Genomic DNA, 21,073 nt, shown 5'->3' with positions numbered 1-21,073 from the left:
TTAGAACAAAAATAAAACCAATAGTCTCACTGCACTGAAAAGAATCATTTTATGAAAGATGTTGATTTTCCTCATTAGGTTTCACTTGTTGGAGCTCTTTTAAGTACATCACTAGTGTGATACCATAATACTTGTACCGTAAGCTGTATAAACTTTATATATACAACACATTTATAAAACAGTGTTACAAAGTGCTTAACATACAGTAGCAGCAGAGAACCAAAACCAGTAAAGCAACTTGAAAAAGCAGCAAAAACAATACACTACAAAGACGTTCTAGGTGTAAATCAGGGGTCGGCAACCCAAAATGTTTTAGAGCCATATTGGACCAAAAACACAAAAAACAAATATGTCTGGAGCCGCAAAAAATGAAGAGTCTTGTTTAAGCCTAAGAATGAAGGAAAACACATGCTGCACATGTGTCTATATTATATAGCTGGGTCCTCGGCTGCAAATGCATGCTAATGTCTTTCCACGTGACTCTTTTTGTTATGCAAATCTACGGGAGAGTATTATGGCCAGGCAGGAGAAAAATAAAAATAATACTTTAGAGGAGCAAGACTTTTTTTTCATTATTTCATTATGCGCTTCGAGAAAAAAGTCGAAATGTCGAGAAAAAAATCAAATTTTCATGAAGAAAGTCGAAATGTCGAGAAAAAAGTCAAAATGGTGAGAAAAAAGTCGAAATGTCAAGAAAAAATTAAAAATGTCAAGAAAAAGTTGAAATGTTAAGAAAAAAGGCAAAGTTTTGACTTTATTCTTGAAATTGTATTTCAACATTAATCTCGACATTTCAACTTTTTTCTCGACATTTCGACTTTTTTCTCGAAGTGCATAATGAAATAATGAAAAACAAATCTTCCTCCTCTCGAATATTTTTTCTCCTGCACGGCCCTGATGCTCTTCCGTACAAATCTTCGTTAACCGAAATGTTGAAATGTAATATTTATTCTACACATTTTTACAGCATTGGAAAACGTTAAGAATGTTTGTGTCATGTTTTCCTACAGAAACCATATTAAAACAAAAAATATATTTCCCTCCCCCATCGATTTCCATTTTCAAACATTTTTGAAAAAGCTCCAGGAGCCACCAGGGCGGCGCTAAAGAGCCGCATGTGGCTCTAGAGCCGTGAGTTGCCGACCCCTGGTCTAGGTCTAAATCCTGCAGTATCAGGCCCGGGTCTACGAGGGTGCAAAAGCATTGCACCCTCAGTTTATGTGTTTGCATGCTCAGTTGAAAAGACGAAAAGAAAACTGACAAATGCGCGCGTCAGCCTGATTTATGGTTCCGCGTTAAATCGACGGCGTAGCCTACGGCATAGGATACGCGGCATACGCTCGCGTCACCGCGTATCTTACGCCGTAGGCTCTGCGTTGATTTAACGCGGAACCATAAATCATCCAGTGTCCGTCACTTATCTACTTCCAGCAGTTCCTGCACCAGCAAGACGCTGCTCTCTGCTGTTCCGTTAACACAAAGTAACCATGGATATTCAGAAGTGGTTCAAGCACAACGACGCAAGCAAGTTTACAGGACTGTCTCAGAAAATTACAATATTGTGATAAAGTCCTTTATTTTTCTGTAATGCAATTAAAAAAAAAAGTTATACATTCTGGATTCATTACAAATCAACTGAAATATTGCAAGCCTTTTATTATTTTAATATTGCTGATTATGGTTTACAGTTTAAGATTAAGATTCCCAGAAAATTCTAATTTTTTGAGATAGGATATTTGAGTTTTCTTAAACTGTAAACCATGATCAGCAATATTAAAATAATAAAAGGCTTGCAATATTTCAGTTGATTTGTAATGAATCCACAATGTATGACATTTTTGCATTACAGAAAATAAAGGACTTTATCACAATATTCAAATTTTCTGAGACAGTCCTGTATATTTATGGTTAAATTTATTTTTGTTGCTATGTTTTATTTTCTGTTGCTAGATTGTGTGGTGGGTGAGGTAGCCCAGACTAAATGTAGCATTTTCTTTGTTCTGCAGCGATATTGCTGCAAAAATGCACTTGAAATACACTGCAAATATTCTTGTTTTGCTATTATTATTCCGCTTGAACATATGGGAAAATGCATAATTTAGTGTTGAATAACGTGCCCGGCATGTGCACCCCCTCTGATCTGAAATGCACCCTAGTCATCATTTTATAGAACCGGCCCTGTGCAGTATCCTGCAGGGTTTCACTCATTTTATGAAAGCTTTTTAATGAATTGTTTTAGTGAGAAAATAAACAACATGTACTGGTGGGCTTAGCTTAGTTGGCAAAGAATGACTCTTTTGATTGACCGTATTAAATCTTTAAAGGATGTTTTCAGCAAGCTTTTTGTGTTTCCATCAGGTGCTGGATCAATTCATCCACAAACCTCCTCTACATCATTCACGGGCCCATCCAGGTCGCATTGCTTGTGAGTTACTATAAACATGTTTCATAAATAAAAGTAGGTATGCAACTACTTCATTTAAATGATCAGGTGAAAAATGTGTTTGAATTAAAACTGAGTTTAAAGACAAATGAATCTTAATTTCCACTCGACTTACTTTTTTTAAATGTCTCTTTATTTTCTCCTCCACCTGTCCTGCGATCCATCCATTCACCGTCAGGTGAACCTCTTCTTTCTGCTGAACATTGTCCGGGTTCTGATCACGAAGCTGAAGGAGACGCACTGTGCCGAGTCTACGGCCTACATGAAGGCGGTGAGAGCCACGCTCATCCTCATCCCTCTGCTGGGGATCCAGTTCATCCTGTTCCCGTGGAGGCCGGAGGGACGAATCAGCCAAGCCGTCTTTGATTTCTTTATAAGCGTCTTCTCCAACTTTCAGGTACGTTCAATCTGATTACGAACGTGGGGCCATTTATGTGCCATCAAGCCACTTACATGCCCGTGTCACCAGTCGAAGCTCTAACTCAGGGGTCGGCAACCTGCGGCTCTAGAGTCGCCCTAGTGGCTCCTGGAGCTTTTCAAAAATGTTTGACCTTTTTTTTTTTCCTTTTTTTCTTCTATTTTTCCTTCTTTTCTTCTTTTTTTCTTTTTTTTTAATTTTTTTTCTTCTTTTTTCCTTTTTTTTCTTCTTTTTTTTCCTTTTTTCAGGGGGTCGGCCACCCAAAATGCAGCAAAAACAATACACTACGAAGACGTTCTAGACCAGGGGTCGGCAACCCAAAATGTTGAAAGAGCCATATTGGACCAAAAACACGAAAAACAAATATGTCTGGAGCCGAAACAATGGAAAGTCTTGTATAAGCCTTATAATGAAGGCGAAAGGCGAAATGTCGATAAAAAAGTCAAAATGTCGATAAAAAAGTCAAAATGTCGAGATAAAAGTCAAAATGTCGAGGAAATATTCAAAATGTCGAAATATTCAAAATTTTGAGAAAAAAGTCGAAATGTCGAGATTAAAAAAGTTACACTGTCATGCTAAAGTCATGCTAGCCAATCAGAATCCAGAATCCAGTTACTTCCGAGATGAACGAGAGTCTTTCGTTTGGAGTGACAGAGAAGTGGAGTTACTTTTAAGTGTGACGTTAGAATATAAAACAGGTAAAATACAAGAAAATATTGACGGTGGCCAAACAAATTGTAAAAACAGGTCACACACATGACGCTGGTGACGTTTCTGTCGCATAATGTGACGTTCTGAAGCCTAAATGTCCGTTTATCTCTGTTTACAAGCAAACGTGAGTTTTTGCAAATCTCCAATGATGGTTTTTGGAGACTTTGAGCTTCATTTTCGTGTAAACGAACGGCCAAAACGCATGAAAACACCACAGTTTTTGCTCCGTGTAAACGGGGCCTTACTGACCTCATGGTCTTCCACCAGCGGTCGACACATGGGTTCTATTTCGTCCCTACTGACCGCCAGGCGGTGCTGTAAGCACTGGATATCTCCCCTCGCGCATGCGCATGTCGAGTACAATACCAACAATGTCACGTCACCCGTGACCCCTGCATGACCCCCGGAAGGGGTATATCTTCCGGGGTCAAGCATGGGATCGGCTCCTCATTCTTCTCGCATCGCGCTGAAGTACAGGACGGAAATAGAAGGCTGGTTGAAAGCTTCTTCCTTTCCTCCCTAAAACCGCCAGCCTCTGTGCAGCTTCGTGCCGTAAGGTAGGAGTAACGATCTCTGTCGTCCTCCGAGAGGCTGTGGCCACGCGGTATTTATTGGTGTTCGTTGCGGCGGCGGCGGCGTCTCCCCGCCCCGCCCCCCTGGGCCAGCTGGCAGAAGGTAAGCTGTTGGCTGCGCCCGACACCTGAATATTCTGTGCAGTTATTTTTTCTGCAAAAAAAAAAAAAAAAAAAAAAGACAGAAAGGGATTTTTTTTTTTTCTAAAAAAAAAAAAAAAAAACAACACCTTTTTTTTGTCCTTCTTACAGCCGTGGTGAAGGCCACGCCCCTCTCCCACCGGCACACTTGTGGTGACGGCAGCGTTTCGCTCCCTCTCCCACTTTATTAAAGTGACAACATTATTTTTTTTCCTTGCAGATTATTTTTTCTTTAAAAAAAATAAAAATAAAATAATATAAGAAAGGAAAAGAACAGCGCCTTTTTGCCTGTTTTGCGGCCGTGGTGACGGCAGCGTTTCCGCTCCCTCTCCCACCGGCTTGTTCAGGGTGACGGCAGCATTTGCTCCCTCTCCCACTTTTTTTGAAAAAAAAAAAAAAAAAAAAAGGAAAAGAAACAAGAGAGGATTGTTCTCTTCTTTTTGAGTAAAGACGCCTTTTTTGCCTTTTCTCATAGCCGTGGTGACGGCAGCGTGGCCCTCCCCTCTCCCACTGACACACCCATATTGACGGTAGCGTGGCTGCTCCCCTCTCCCACCTGCATATCGGTGGTGACAGCAGCGTGCTCGCTGTGGTGACGGCAGCGTTTCCGCTCCCCTCTCCCACTGACACACCCGTATTGACGGTAGCGTGGCTGCTCCCCTCTCCCACCTGCATATCGGTGGTGACGGCAGCGTGCTCGCTGTGGTGACGGCAGCGTTTCCGCTCCCCTCTCCCACCGACACCTACGTGGTGACTGCAGCGCGTCCGCTCCCCTCTCCCACCGGCACATCCGTGGTGACGGCAGCGTGTCCGCTCCTCTCTCCTGCCAGCACATCCGTGGTGACGGCAGCGTGTCCGCTCCCTCTCCCACCGGTCCCTGTGATGGAGCGTTCATGCCCAGGGTGCATGGCCTCCCTGGATCCTGCGGTTGACCAGGACCTCTGCGTGTCATGCCTGGGCCCTGAGCAGCCGGGGCCGTCGGCCAGCCTCCCCTCATCCCAGCCGGGGTCTTCGCTGAAGCGATCGGCGAAGAGAGTGGTGGGGGCCCCCAAACGACGGCGGATGACGAGCCAGCTCTCCTCGAAGGTAGATCGCTTGGCTGCCGACATGGAGCAGATGAAGGCGCTCCTCCTCAATCTGCAACCTGGTACTGGCCAGGTGGAACCTGCCGTGCCAGAGTTTGCTCTGGGGTCGCCACCGCCGCTGCCAGAGGACGCAATCTCCATTGCAGCCTCGGCGAGCCACTTCAACGTGTCATCAGGGGACCCGGCCTCACAGCGCTCGGGGTTCTCCTCGCACTCATCTGCCCAGAGCTCTCGGGAGGGGACGGTTTGTTCCTCTGTGCAGAGCATTATCCGCACTGCCCTGGCACACTTGCAGCTGGATGCACCGCGTGCGGAGGTGGCCTCTAGTGCCTTCCACAGGCGCAATCCTTCTCCGGTGGAATTCACCATTCCGCCTTCGTCGGATTTTTTGAGGGAGCTGCACTCATGCTGGAGAGATGTCACAGCCCTCTCCAGGCTAACAGCTGATGACCGTGCTCTGACGGCGATGGAGGACGCTGCAGTGGCTGGTCTCCACCACATGCCCCCCATCGAGCCCTCCATTGCAGCACTGATAGTGGCTCCTGATGAGGCTCTGAAGCCAGATCCCAAGTGCCCCTCTACCCAGTGTAGGGTTACTGATGGGCATATTTGTAGGGCTTATGAAACAGCGGCGCGCATCGGCCGGCTGGGGAACACCCTTTCTCATCTGCTACTGGCCCTCTCCACCTCCCTGCAGGATGCACAGGTGGATGATTCCACACGGGACTTGTGTGATGTGTCCCTACAGGCTTTTGCCTCCCAGACGAGGGAACTGGGACGGCTGATGTCCACCCTGGTGCACACGCGCCGTCATGTCTGGCTGGCGCAGTCACCCCTGACAGAGACTGCTCGTAGGGTTCTTCGTCAGGCACCGGCAGAACCGGGGGAGCTGTTTGGGGCAACTGCCCTGGAAGCTCTGAACCGCACCGCCCTGGCCGATGAGACCAGGCAGCGACTGGTGCACCTTCACAGGAGGGCGCCCGCTTCCAGTACACCGAGGGGCCCTTCGTCCGCCCCTGGACGTCGCCCCCAGCCTCCTGCCCGCAGGAGCCAGCGCAGCTCCCAACGGCCCGTTGGACAGCCTGCCGGGGGGTTTCGCCCCCCTGTGCGCGGACCGCCCCAGCAGCGTCGGGGTGTTGGCCTCGACCATCGCCCCCCCGGCACGTCCAGAGGCCGGGGGAGACGGCGCTAGGGCCACGGGGCCGGTCGTCGGCTGCTTTTCCCGGCAGCAGCTCAGTCACTGGGCTGCCTGCTCGTCGGACCCCTGGGTAATTTCCACCTTAACCCACGGGTACGTACTGCAGTTCCGACACCGGCCCCCTACCTCCGGCCGGGTCAAGATGACCGTCATCAGAGACCCGGCGAACATTCTGGCTCTGACTCAGGAGTTGTCCGTCCTGCTGGCCAAGGGCGCCATTGTGCCGGTAGACCCCCTGCTGCAGCCCCAGGGGTTCTACTCAACCTACTTTCTCGTCAGCAAGAAAGACGGCGGCCTTCGTCCCATCTTGGACCTGAGAGGCCTCAACGGGTACATGAAGGCCCTGCCCTTCCGGACTCTGACCACAGCAGATGTTCTGCGTGCGGTCGGTCAGGGGGAGTGGTTTACGACGGTAGATCTACAGGACGCTTACTTTCACGTGCCGAATGCGGCACAGCACCAGCGGTTCCTGAGGTTCGCCTATCAGGACCGCCATTACCAGTTCAGGGTGCTCCCGTTCGGGCTCTCCCTGTCCCCAAGAGTTTTCACCAGGTGCGTGGCGGCAGCCCTCGCTCCCCTGCAGGCACAGGGTATGAAGGTTCTGCCGTACCTGGACGACTGGCTGATATGCGCGCCGTCCCGAGAACAAGTGGTGGCAGACACGGCCCTCCTTTTGTCGCATGTGGCCAAACTAGGGCTCACAGTGAACAGAGGGAAGAGCTGTCTGGCTCCCTCCCAGCGAGTCGCCTACTTAGGATTGGTACTCGACTCGGTGACCATGAGGGCCTGTCTCTCACCGCGGCGTGTGAGCGACGTCCTGCGGCTCCTCCCCCGATTCAGGAGGGGCAGACGGCTGCCTTACCTCCAGTTCCTGCAGCTTTTGGGCAGATTAACAGCCGCCTCGGCTGTTGTGCCTTTGGGCCTGCTGAGGCTACGCCCCCTGCAGATGTGGCTGAACAGCCTTCGCCTGGATGCCGAAAGGCACAGGCACAGGCTAGTCAGGGTGTCGCGGGTGTGTGTCCATGCCCTGGCACCCTGGAAAGACGGGGCATTCCTGCTGGGGGGTGTGCCCTTGGGCACTATCACCTCCTTCCGGGAGACTGTCACCGCAGATGCCTCCCTCTCGGGGTGGGGTGCTGTTTGGCGCGGCAGGCCTGCCCAAGGGCAGTGGTCTGCGCGGGACCGCACACGCCACATCAATGTACTGGAGCTCCGTGCTGTACACCGAGCACTCGAGCACTTTTTACCTCACCTATGGGGGAGGCACGTACTGGTTCGGTCGGACAATGTGTCCACTGTCTCCCAGATCAATCACCAGGGGGGCACCGGGTCTGCACGGCTGCTGCGGGTGTCTCGGGGCCTTCTGACGTGGGCCGCTCCTCGCCTCCTCAGCCTGCGGGCGATATACCTGCCAGGGGTCAGGAATCAGGTGGCAGACTTCCTGTCCCGACACAAGCCTCCCCCAGGAGAGTGGCGGCTTCATCCGGAGGTAGTGGGGATGATTTGGGTCCTCTTCGGCAGAGCGGTGGTGGACCTCTTCGCCTCGGGCGTCTCGGCTCACTGCCCCCTCTGGTTCTCCTGGACAGAGGAGACCAGTCCTCTGGGTCAGGATGCCCTAGGGCACGAGTGGCCCGACGGGCTCCTGTACGCGTTCCCCCCACTACCTTTAATCCTGCCGACGTTGCAGAGGGTCCTCCAGAGAGGTCACAGGCTCGTCTTGGTGGCCCCCTTCTGGCCGGGGAGACCGTGGTTCCCACTACTCCGGAGGCTCTGCTGCGGCACGCCATGGCGCCTACCCGACCGGAGGGACCTTCTGTCCCAGCTGGGGGGTCGGATTTGGCATCCCGACCCCCGTCGCCTTCAACTCTGGGTCTGGCCACTGCAGGGCCCGACCCGTTAGTGTCAAGCGGTACTGAGCCCGTCAGGGCTACCATCTTGAACGCTCGTGCGCCCTCCACCCGCCTCCAGTATGAGTGCAAGTGGAGGAGATTCTCTGCCTGGTGTGCGGACAGGGCAGAGGACCCTATGCTTTGCCCTGTGGCCACGATCCTGGAGTTCCTTCAGTCCCTCCTGGATGATGGCCGTGCTCAGTCCACCTTACGGGTGTACGTGGCGGCCATTTCATCACGACATGCCCTGGTCGAGAATGCCACCGTGGGGTGCCACCGGCTGGTTTCTCTCTTTCTTAGGGGGGCTCTGAGGCTGCGCCCCCCGAGGACCCCAAGGGCCCCGGTGTGGGACCTGTCTATGGTACTAGGTGCCCTCTCTTCTCCACCTTTTGAGCCCTTGGCCCAGGTGGACCTGAAGTGTCTTTCTATGAAGACGGCTTTTCTCCTCGCTATGACGTCAGCAAAGCGAGTCAGTGAGTTACATGCCCTGTCAGTCAGCGGGTACTGCCTGAGGTGGAACCCGGATGGCTCAGGGGTTACGTTGTGGCCGAACGTGGCGTTCCTGCCCAAGGTCCTGCCACGCGATCATGCTAATCGGCCTATCCAGCTTGCCCGGTTCGACCCCGAGCCTGCGGAGGGTGGGCCAAGCCCTTTGTGCCCCGTACGGGCCCTTACTGCTTATGTTGCTGCCACCGCGCCTGTGCGACGGTCGGAGCAGCTTTTTATCTGTCATGGTGGCCCTAACAGGGGGCGCGCTATTTCTAGACAGCGCCTGTCCCACTGGGTGGTGGACACCATCGAGCACGCCTACAGGGCCAGTGGCCGCCCCTTACCAGTGGGGGTGAGGTGCCACTCGACCAGAAGCGTCGCAGCTTCTTGGGCTGCCCTGAAGGGGGTGCCTCTGGAGGACATCTGCGCAGCAGCTTCGTGGACGTCGCCGGACACGTTCTCCAGGTTTTACCGGATCAATGTCGCCACTCCCCAACCATTGGGCGTGGTTCTACTCCCGGGTCCTTCTGCCCCTGATCAGTGAGGTATGTGACCGGGATTCTATGTGACATTGTTGGTATTCGTCATCCAGTGCTTACAGCACCGCCTGGCGGTCAGTAGGGACGAAATAGAACGAAAGTTACGCCTGTAACTACGGTTCTATGAGTCCCGGATGACCGCCAGGCCTGCCGGTCACTCCGAATCCTCGTGCTCTCGCGAGAAGATTCTAGGAGCCGATCCCATGCTTGACCCCGGAAGATATACCCCTTCCGGGGGTCATGCAGGGGTCACGGGTGACGTGACATTGTTGGTATTGTACTCGACATGCGCATGCGCGAGGGGAGATATCCAGTGCTTACAGCACCGCCTGGCGGTCATCCGGGACTCATAGAACCGTAGTTACAGGCGTAACTTTCGCTTTCTTGTCATATGCTGCCTCCATGTGGTCAGAAGCAGGGGCGTCAATTGGGTATGGCAAGGTACGGCAGCCGCCACACCTTTGCTTCAAGGGTTAAATGTAAATGTTTGTTTTTTTAAATACATTTATGGAATAACTACAAATGCAAATAAGAACAACATGATCGATTTCACTAGTTATTATACACTGCAAAAACTCAAAATCTTAACAAGAATATTTGTCTTATTTCTAGTTAAAATGTCTCATTTTTAGTCTCATTACATTTAAGACAAGACTCAAAAACAACCATTTTCACCTGTTTCAGGTAGATTTTCACTTAAAATAAGTAGAAAAATCTGCCAATGGAACAAGATTGTTTTGCTTGTAATGAGAAGATAAATCTTGTTCCACTGGCAGATTTTTCTACTTATTTCAAGTGAAAATTTACTTGAAAAAGGTGAAAATTGTCAAATAACAAGTTATTTTTCTGGTAATGACTCTTGTTTAAAGTGTAATGAGATTTTTTGACTAAAAATTAGACATTTTAACTAGAAATAAGACAAATATTCCTGGTAAGATTTTGAGTTTTTGCAGTGAGCGAGGCTGCATTTGAAAAAGTTCTAATTTTCTTGACCACACAGATAAGCTACATAAACTTCTGTGATGAGTATTTGCTGGACGTGTTGATTGATACTTTAGTTAAGTTCTGTGACTCGTAACCTTGCCATACCTTAGCTTCCACTGAATTGACGCCACTGGTCAGAAGTGATATTGCTACACAGATGTTTTCATTACAACTAAAGTTTATATATCTGGCTATAGTTTTTGAAATACATCCATTCGTCAAGCTCTTCCAGGGGACACTGAGGTGTTCCCCAGCAAAGAGACACGTGCCCTGGGTCTGGACCTCGCCAGGGAGTCATCCTAACCACAATCTGAACCTGCAGCTTCATCTTCTTTATGCAGAAGGAGTAGTGACTCTAGTTCTATTGTGTTCATTATGTCTTCAGATTACGACGGAGTATTAGGGCCAAACTAAGACAAAAAAAATTGGAAATTACGAGAATAAAGTCATAATATAATGAGAATAAAGTCGTAATGTTGCGAGAATAAAGTTGTAATAGAATAAAGTCGTAATATTACGAGAATAAAGTCGTAATATAATGAGAATAAAGTCGTAATATTACGAGAATAAAGTCGTAACATTACGAGAATAAAGTCGTAATATAATGAGAATAAAGTCGTAAAATTACGAGAATAAAGTCGTAACATTACGAGAATAAAGTCGTAATAGAATAAAGTCGTAATGTTGCGAGAATAAAGTCGTAATATTACAAGAATAAAGTCGTAACATTACGAGAATAAAGTCGTAATAGAATAAAGTCGTAATATTACGAGAATAAAGTCGTAATATTAGGAGAATAAAGTCGTAATGTTGCGAGAATAAAGTCGTAATATTAAGAGAATATAATTTATGAGAACTCTAACAGGAAGAGCTTCTTATTCCTGTGTTAAAATGAGGAATATTGAGCATCTTGTGAAGTTATATTTATATATTTATAATATATTTAATATTACGACTTTATTCTCGTAATTTTACGACTTTATTCTCGTAATTTTACGACTTTATTCTCGTAATATTATGACTTTATTCTCGTAATTTTACGACTTTATTCTCGTAATATTATGACTTTATTCTCGTAATTTTACGACTTTATTCTCGTAATATTATGACTTTATTCTCGTAATTTCCTTTTTTTTGTTTTTTTGTTTGGCCCTAATACTCCGTCGTATCAGATAGATATCCTAAAGTTTCTTTTTTCCAGACAAAGTTCCAACTTCTTACCTTCAATCTGACAGTTTCTGGATAGTAGTGACTCTCTTCCAGTTCCCCTCTGGATAATTGATCTTCTCACCCTATTGATAAGTGAGGCTTCAGCCCCCCTCCGAAGGAAACCCATGCCTAATGCCTTCGCCCTGTCTTCACCACGACAGATGAGTTCAGAGTAGGGTTGTCCCGATCAGGATTATTTTAACTCCCGATCCCGATCACTTGAGTTTGAGTTTCTGCCGATCCCGATTTTTCCCGATCCGATCACTTTTTTTGGCTCCCGATACATTTCCGATACTTTTTCCCGATCAGATACATTTTGGCAATGAATTAAAAAAAAAAAGAAAAAAAGAGGACTAAAAGAGGACTAAAAGTTTCTTTTATTGTCCATTGGAGAACAACATGGACATTTATTTCAACAAAGCTTATCAGCTCTGTGCCACAAAATGTAAAAACATGAAATTGTAAACTAAAACAAAAAGTGCAGAATAATGGAATAACCAAAATAAATACATTTAACTTCAAAAGAGGTAGTTGAATGACATCCAGTCAAACTCACAAACACAAGAAAATTAAAATACTTTTTGGCTTAACCTTAGTGCAACATTCTGAATGGATGAATGAATAGCAGCAGCTTAATGAACATGAACATGTATAACATTTCACAATTAGAACGTGTAAACCATGTTAGTTTCACTTACTTCGCCGGCCGGAAGTGACGTTAAATGCAACGATATATATAACTATTTAATATATATTAAAAACATGAATAACTAGGAATGTCCCGATACTTTCTTGGCCGATACCGATGTTTTGAAAATGCCGTGATCGATCGGGACAACACTAGTTCAGAGTCTGCACTAGGGATGGGTGATATTTTACCGTTCACGATAAACCGTCAAAAAAATTCCCCACGGTAAGAATTTATATCTCACGGTAAAAATGAGGAAGGAAGGAAGGAAGGAAGGAAGGAAGGAAGGAAGGAAGGAAGGAAGGAAGGAAGGAAGGAAGGAAGGAAGGAAGGAAGGAAGGAAGGAAGGAAGGAAGGAAGGAAGGAAGGAAGGAAGGAAGGAAGGAAGGAAGGAAGGAAGGAAGGAAGGAAAATGAAAGAAAGAAAGAAAGAAAGAAAGAAAGAAATGAGCCAGAAAGAAAGAAAGAAAGAAAGAAAGAAAGAAAGAAAGAAAGAAAGAAAGAAAGAAAGAAATGACCCAGAAAGAAAGAAAGAAAGAAAGAAAGAAAGAAAGAAAGAAAGAAAGAAAGAAAGAAAGAAAGAAAGAAAGAAATGAGCCAGAAAGAAAGAAAGAAAGAAAGAAAGAAAGAAAGAAAGAAAGAAATGAGCCAGAAAGAAAGAAAGAAAGAAAGAAAGAAAGAAAGAAAGAAAGAAAGAAAGAAAGAAAGAAAGAAAGAAAGAAAGAAAGAAAGGATGATGAGATTTATAGTTTTATAGTTACAAAGATGGAGTTGAATTGGTATTTTTTTTATCCTCATTTTTATCGTTATCGGGGTAAATGCCAGAAATGATCGTGATACATTTTTTAGTCCATACCGCCCATCCCTAGTCTGCACCAATCTGTCCATCGATCTCACACTGCAATCATGAGCCAAAGCATGAGCCAAACCCTGAGGCGTCTCCTGACCTCCAGTTCAGTCTGGAGGAACTGATTCCCACTCCTGCAACCTCACACTCGGTTGTAGCTGCTCCGATGAGAGCTGGAGATTGCAGCTCAGCAAAGACAGAGTCTTGAAGTCGCCAAACTCTCCCACCTCTCGGCTGTGCTCACAAATTCTGCCCATTTCTACGGTGGCCGAGACCCGCCATTGCTGAAAATAAAAGTAACGCTGCAAACGGAAACAAACGCCGCTGCAAATAAAATAAACGCTTAGCAAATAAAATAAACGCTGCAAACAAAAAGAAACGCTGCTGCAAATAAAAGAAACGCTGCAAATATAAAGAAACCCCGCTGCAAATAAAATTAAAAAACGACGGAAATAAAAAAGCCACAACGGAAGTGAATTACCGGGGACTATTTTTGCCGATGCACCGGTGTTGCACATTAAAAATTACATGTAGCGACTTTGAACACTAACCTTTTCACTTATTTTCTCGTTCGTTGATCTTCTTATTCCTCGCTCTTCTTATTTTTTCCTTTTCACTTACGTCCTCTTCGTCTTCTTCTTCTCCTCTCACGTAAAAAACACCGGTGCATCAGCAAAAATAGTCCCCCCGATGTCACGCAGTGCGACGCGATTGTCGGACGCTCGCATGCAGTTACACGGTTTTATAGTTGTGGGCGTGGTTTGCATTTTGGTTACGTAACAAAATGGAGCAGAATCTTATTGGCTCGTAGATCCACATCACACTGGACGGCTCATCCGGGCTGTACAGACACTGCAGAATTTGGTTGCTTTCCTCCTTCTCTGAGTTGGCAGGCTGAGGGGAGACCACTGTATATATGTTAAAGCAAGAAAAAACTTGGTTTTCATAATAGGTCCCCTTTAATCTCGACCTTTTTCTCGAAATTTAGACTTTTTTTCTCGACATTTTGACTTTTTCTCTCGACATTTTGACTTTTTTCTCGACATTTAGACATTTTTTCTCGACATTTTGACATTTTTTCTCGACATTTCGACTTTTTTCTCAACATTTTGACTTTTTTTCTCGACCTTTTGACCTTTTTCTCGAAATTTTGACATTTTTTCTCAACATTTTGACTTTTTTCTCGACATTTAGAAAAAAAATTCTCGACATTTTGAAATTTTTTCTCGACATTTTGACTTTTTTCTCAACATTTTGACTTTTTTCTTGACATTTCGGCTGGCGGAGTTGTTGTTGTTCGGCCAGAGTTAGTTGTTAGTGGTTTCACGCATCGTCGTTCCGTAACAACGGGAGCAGAATCTGAACGGCTCGTAGATCCACATCAGACTGGACGGACACTGACACAGACACTGCAGAATTTGGTTGCTTTCCTCCTTCTCTGAGTTGGCAGGCTGAGGGGAGATCACTTTATATATGTTAAAGCAAGAAAAAACCTGGTTTTCATAATAGGTCCCCTTTAATCTCGACATTTTGACATTTTTTCTCGACATTTCTATATATATGTTAAAGCAAGAAAAAAACCTGTTTTTCAAAATAGGTCTACTTTAAAGTCGCCTTAAAATATAAGTTGTTCTGTTCTGGTGGTAACGTTTTGTCTGTGGCCTCTTCCTTTCTAGGGATTCCTGGTGGCCGTTATATTCTGTTTCTGCAACGCTGAGGTACGTTCAACATATCAAAAACCTAGAAGATGCAAAAGCTCAGCTGCTTACGTAAGGTAAAATGTAAAATAGTAATGAAGTGCTTGCTGCTCAAGAAAGAAAGAAAGAAAGAAAGAAAGAAAGAAAGAAAGAAAGAAAGAGAGAAAGAAAGAAAGAAAGAAATGAGCCAGAAAGAAAGAAAGAAAGAAAGAAAGAAAGAAAGAAAGAAATGAGCCTGAAAGAAAGAAAGAAAGAAAGAAAGAAAGAAAGAAAGAAAGAAATGAGCCTGAAAGAAAGAAAGAAAGAAAGAAAGAAAGAAAGAAAGAAATGAGCCTGAAAGAAAGAAAGAAAGAAAGAAAGAAAGAAAGAAAGAAAGAAAGAAAGAAAGAAAGAAAGAAAGAAAGAAAGAAAGAAAGAAAAAATGAGCCTGAAAAAAAGAAAGAAAGAAAGAAAGAAAGAAAAAATGAGCCTGAAAAAAAGAAAGAAAGAAAGAAAGAAAGAAAGAAAGAAAGAAAGAAAGAAAGAAAGAAAGAAAGAAAGAAAAAATGAGCCTGAAAGAAAGAAAGAAAGAAAGAAAGAAAGAAAGAAAGAAAGAAAGAAAGAAAGAAAGAAAGAAAGAAAGAAAAAATGAGCCCAAAAAAAAGAAAGAAAGAAAGAAAGAAAGAAATGAGCCTGAAAGAAAGAAAGAAAGAAAGAAAGAAAGAAAGAAAGAAAGAAAGAAAGAAAGAAAGAAAGAAAGAAAGAAAAAATGAGCCTGAAAAAAAGAAAGAAAGAAAGAAAGAAAGAAATGAGCCTGAAAAAAAGAAAGAAAGAAAGAAAGAAAGAAAGACAGAAAGAAAGAAAGAAATGAGCCTGAAAAAAAGAAAGAAAGAAAGAAAGAAAGAAAAAATGATCCTGAAAAAAAAGAAAGAAAGAAAGAATGAAAGAAAGAAAGAAATGAGCCAGAAAGAAAGAAAGAAAGAAAGAAAGAAAGAAATGAGCCAGAAAGAAAGAAAGAAAGAAAGAAAAAATGAGCCTGAAAGAAAGAAAGAAAGAAAGAAAGAAAGAAAGAAAGAAAGAAAGAAAGAAAGAAAGAAAGAAAGAAAGAAAGAAAGAAAGAAAGAAAGAAAGAAAGAAAGAAAGAAAGAAAAAATGAGCCTGAAAAAAGAAAGAAAGAAAGAAAGAAATGAGCCTGAAAGAAAGAAAGAAAGAAAGAAAGAAAGAAAGAAAGAAAGAAAGAAAGAAAGAAAGAAAGAAAGAAAGAAAGAAAGGAAGAAAGAAAGAAAGAAAGAAAGAAAGAAAGAAAGAAAGAAAGAAAGATTAAATTCTCGTTGATGACATTTTTGTGTAACAAACATGCCAGATCTGAGAGCGAGGAATCATTCCAGTTTTGCAGTAGAGGTGGACTAATTTAACTGGTTTTTATTAATTCAGTTTAATTGGTGTAGTTTAGTAGCATTTAGTATCTTTTAGAGCAGTGTTTTGGGGGCTCCAAAGACTGAATGTGGTGATAGATTTATAGTTACAAAGGTGGAGTTGAATTGGTATTTTTTATAATCGTAATTTTTATCGTTATCAGGATAAATGCCAGAAATTATCGTGATACATTTTTTAGTCCATACCGCCCATCCCTACTGCTTACATCAGATAAAATGTAAAATTGTAATAAAAATGCTTGCTGCTCAGGCTCAGACGGCCATGAAGAGGAAGTGGGTTCAGTGGAAAGCCGCGTGGGGGAAGACGGGCTGGGGAGACACGCCCATGACCAGCAGCCACTTCAACTACCACACCAACTCCTCCATCGTGGAGACCAGCCGCACCACCTTCAGCCTGGAGCAGCCGGCCGGCGCCGCCGCGCTGGAGCCGCCCAAACACGGCAACCCCAACGGGCAGGACAAGGCCGGCAGGGCCTGCTCCAACGGGCAGATGGGCATCTTTAACATGCTGGAGAGCGCCGGGATCTGACCCGGCCGGAGCCCCGAGGAGATGGTGCTGATGCCAGAGTCAGAACACGTAACCCTGACAACCTGACTGGACAGGAAGGTGATGGAGAATCACCAAATAAAGCTTAAGTGATTGGGCTTTGTATGTACATCAACAAACACACACACATGTACGACGGAGTATTAGGGCCAAACTAAGACAAAAAAAAAAAAAGGAAATTACCAGAATAAAGTCATAATAATATGAGAATAAAGTCGTAATATTACGAGAATAAAGTCATAATATTACGAGAATAAAGTCGTAAAATTACGAGAATAAAGTCATAATATTACGAGAATATCGTAATATATTATAAATATATAAATATAACTTCACAAGATGCTCAATATTCCTCATTTTAACACAGGGAGAAGATGCTCTTCCTGTTAGAGTTCTCATAAATTATATTCTCATAATATTACGACTATATTCTCATAATATTACGACTTTATTCTCATAATATTACGACTTTATTCTCATAATATTACGACTTTATTCTCATAATATTACGACTTTATTCTCATAATATTACGACTTTATTCTCATAAATTATGACTTTATTCTCATAAATTACGACTTTATTCTCATAATATTACGACTTTATTCTCATAATATTACGACGTTATTCTCATAATATTACGACTTTATTCTCATAAATTATGACTTTATTCTTGTAATATTACGACTTTATTCTCGTAATATTACGACTTTATTCTCGTAAATTACGACTTTATTCTCATAAATTACGACTTTATTCTCGTAATATTACGACTTTATTCTCGTAATATTACGACTTTATTCTCATAATATTACGACTTTATTCTCATAAATTACGACTTTATTCTCGTAATGTTACGACTTTATTCTCGTAATATTACGACTTTATTCTCGTAATGTTACGACTTTATTCTCGTAATATTACGACTTTATTCTCGTAATGTTACGACTTTATTCTCGTAATATTACGACTTTATTCTCATAAATTACGACTTTATTCTCGTAATTTCCAATTTTTTTTTGTCTTAGTTTGGCCCTAATACTCCGTCGTACACATGCATGCACTTACACACATTTTTTACAGGATTTTTTTTGGACTCCTAAGAACTAATGTGAAAATGTGCTTTTTTCACCACTGTGACCAATGAATGTCACGGGCCTCTGATGTCGCTGCACGTGTTCTTTACGTGTTTTATGTTTTGTTTTTTGTTGTTTTTTATTTTAAATCACTCCAGCGGTTGAGGTGTTTTTTCACCAACAACCTCTCGTACTTCAGTCCAATCGACGTGAAACAGGAATAGGATTGAAGTTACCGTCAGGAGCCAATATTGGGCAGAAACACCAAAGAACTAATGTGAACTCCTGAGAATTAACTGGTTTTCTGCATAATTGTGCCATAAAATGTGATCTGATTTCTATCTAAGTGACTTTATCAGACAAAAAAAAATGTGCTTTACCTGCCAGCAGTACTCGAGTTGGAAAAAAAATAAGGGGGGATGGTGGATTTTATCATATTATTATTATCAGTAAATGCAGCCTTCTGTAAGCTTTAAATATCCACTGGGCTTACATCAAATACATCAAAACACAACAATAAAAAACAGTTTTCTGAACTTATCAATATGATTCTGTCCTTCACAGGATAAGTAAAATGGATCACTGCAAAAACTCAAAATCTTAACAAGAATATTTGTCTTAGAATATTTGTCTTATTTCTAGTTAAAATGTCTCATTTTAGTAAAAAAATCTTATTACACTTAAAACAAGACTCATTATTGGAAAAAACTACAATTTTTCACCTGTTTCAAGTAGATTTTCACTTAAAATAAGTAGAAAAATCTGCCAGTGGGACCAGATTTTCTTGCTTGTAATAAGAAGTTAAATCTTGTCCCACTGGCTGATTTTCCTACTTATTTCAAGTGAAAATTTACTTGAAACAGGTGAAAATTGTCAAATAAGTTATTTTTCTGGTGTTATTTTTCTGGTGATGACTCTAAATATTGAAATAGCAGTAAAACCACATTCATTGATGAAATGACATAAGGGATGGAAAGGGGATGGCAGTTTTACAGGGGGGATGATTTGGACCGTTTTTATTTCAGGAGGGAATGCCATCCCCCCTCATCCCCCCTCAACTCCAGTACTGCCTGCCAGCAGTTCTGATTTATCTGTTGACAGCACTGATTTTAAAGCAAGAGCTTTTAAAATGTTATTTTCCTGAGTGCCATTCTGTTGATTTACGTCCACGTTTACCGTACGCTCACATGTTTGTAAAGTCAAGCGTAGCCGAAGTGAATTGTGGGGGATGCAGACGCTGCAGAAGGAGCTGAGCTAAAAGGCAAAGCTCTTGATTTATCGGTCACTCTGCGTCCCCCGCCCTCGGCTGAGGTCACGAGCTGAGCGTAGCTCCTCCTCGGGGAGTTTTCCAGGCCCGGCCCACAGGGAGGAGACCCGGGGAAGACCGAGGACACGGTGGAGGGACTGTGTTTCTCCGCTGGGCTTGAAATCCCCCCAGATGGGTCGGACGAAGGTGCTGGGGAGAGGGAAGTCTTACCCTGCGTTCACACTGAAAGCGTCAAAAATATCCCGACGCCAGCATCTCGCTGCTTGGTGCGTTCACGCTAGGGTTGCCACCCGTCCCGTAAAATACGGAATTGTCCTTTATTTGAGAAGAAAATGTTGCGTCCCGTATTGAACTAATACGGGACACGATTTGTACCGTATTTTCATTAACTTTTACACCATATTCTAGTTGAATTATTGAAATAAATTAACTTTTACACCATATTCTAGTTGGATTATTGAAATAAATTAACTTTTACACCATATTCTAGTTGAATTATTGAAATAAATTAACTTTACACCATATTCTAGTTGAATTATTGAAATAAATTAACCTTTACACCATATTCTAGTTGAATTATTGAAATAAATTAACTTTACACCATATTCTAGTTGAATTATTGAAATAAATTAACTTTTACACCATATTCTAGTTGAATTATTGAAATAAATTAACGTTTACACCATATTCTAGTTGAATTATTGAAATAAATTAACTTTTACACCATATTCTAGTTGAATTATTGAAATAAATTAACTTTACACCATATTCTAGTTGAATTATTGAAATAAATTAACTTTTACACCATATTCTAGTTGAATTATTGAAAAAAATTAACTTTTACACCATTTTCTAGTTGAATTATTGAAATAAATTAACGTTTTCACCATATTCTAGTTAAATTATTGAAATAAATTAACTTTTACACCATTTTCTAGTTGAATTATTGAAATAAATTAACTTTTACACCATATTCTAGTTGAATTATTGAAATAAATTAACTTTTACACCATATTCTAGTTGAATTATTGGAATAAATTAACTTTTACACCATATTCTAGTTGAATTATTGAATTAAGTTAACTTTTACACCATATTCTAGTTGAATTATTGAAATAAGTTAACTTTTACACCATATTCTAGTTGAATTATTGAAATAAATTAACTTTTACACCATATTCTAGTTGAATTATTGAAATAAATTAACTTTTACACCATATTCTAGTTGAATTATTGAAATAAATTAACTTTTACACCATATTCTATTTGAATTATTGAAATAAATTAACTTTTACACCATATTCTAGTTGAATTATTGAAATAAATTAACTTTTACACCATATTCTTCACCTGTAGGCTATATTACATCTGGGCTGATGTTACATACATAGCATAGGAGGATATTTCAGTTGCTAGTATGGTTGTCTGTCTGTACAGTCATGCAAGTTCAGTGCTATTAAAGCACTTTAAACTTTAAATCAAAGCATTTTGTTTTTTCATATAAAAAAAAACACATTTTTATTCAGTTTAGAAGTTTTGGGGCTTTTTTTTTTTGGCTCCTGCGCTACTGAAATCAGGATGTCCCTTATTTCTATTTATGAAAGGTGGCGACCCTAGTTCACGCTGAAAGCGGCATGCACTGTTGACGCCTGCAGTGGGCGGGGCTAAAGCTGCAGTGGGCGGGGCTAAAGCTGCAGTGGGCGGGGCTACAGCTGCCGTGGGCGGGGCTAAAGCTGCAGTGGGCGGGGCTAAAGCTGCGCTGCAGAACTGGAGGGAACATTGGGAACAGCCTACACATCTTCAGTTTCCCATTTCACCATAGATCACAGTTTGGGACGCCTTCTTTATATTTTAGCGTTAT

At 42.9% G+C, this 21,073-nt stretch overlaps 1 protein-coding gene across 1 annotated transcript in view; it reads left to right on the top strand.

The window, feature by feature from the left end:
- LOC133457486 (calcitonin gene-related peptide type 1 receptor-like) overlaps window positions 1–17,014 on the top strand; it is a 47,558-nt gene extending 30,544 nt beyond the window's left edge. The window contains exons 9-12 of the mRNA XM_061736816.1: window positions 2,359–2,425; window positions 2,622–2,840; window positions 14,889–14,930; window positions 16,575–17,014. Of these exons, the coding sequence (XP_061592800.1) occupies window positions 2,359–2,425; window positions 2,622–2,840; window positions 14,889–14,930; window positions 16,575–16,853 (607 nt within the window). The 3' untranslated portion in view covers window positions 16,854–17,014. The remainder of the gene's footprint in view (window positions 1–2,358; window positions 2,426–2,621; window positions 2,841–14,888; window positions 14,931–16,574) is intronic.
- The last annotated feature ends 4,059 nt before the right edge of the window (window positions 17,015–21,073 follow it).

This window comes from Cololabis saira, chromosome 12, assembly GCF_033807715.1.
Source record: "Cololabis saira isolate AMF1-May2022 chromosome 12, fColSai1.1, whole genome shotgun sequence".
NCBI classification, from domain to species: Eukaryota; Metazoa; Chordata; class Actinopteri; order Beloniformes; family Belonidae; genus Cololabis; species Cololabis saira.
This window is presented reverse-complemented; position numbering and strand designations above follow the sequence as displayed.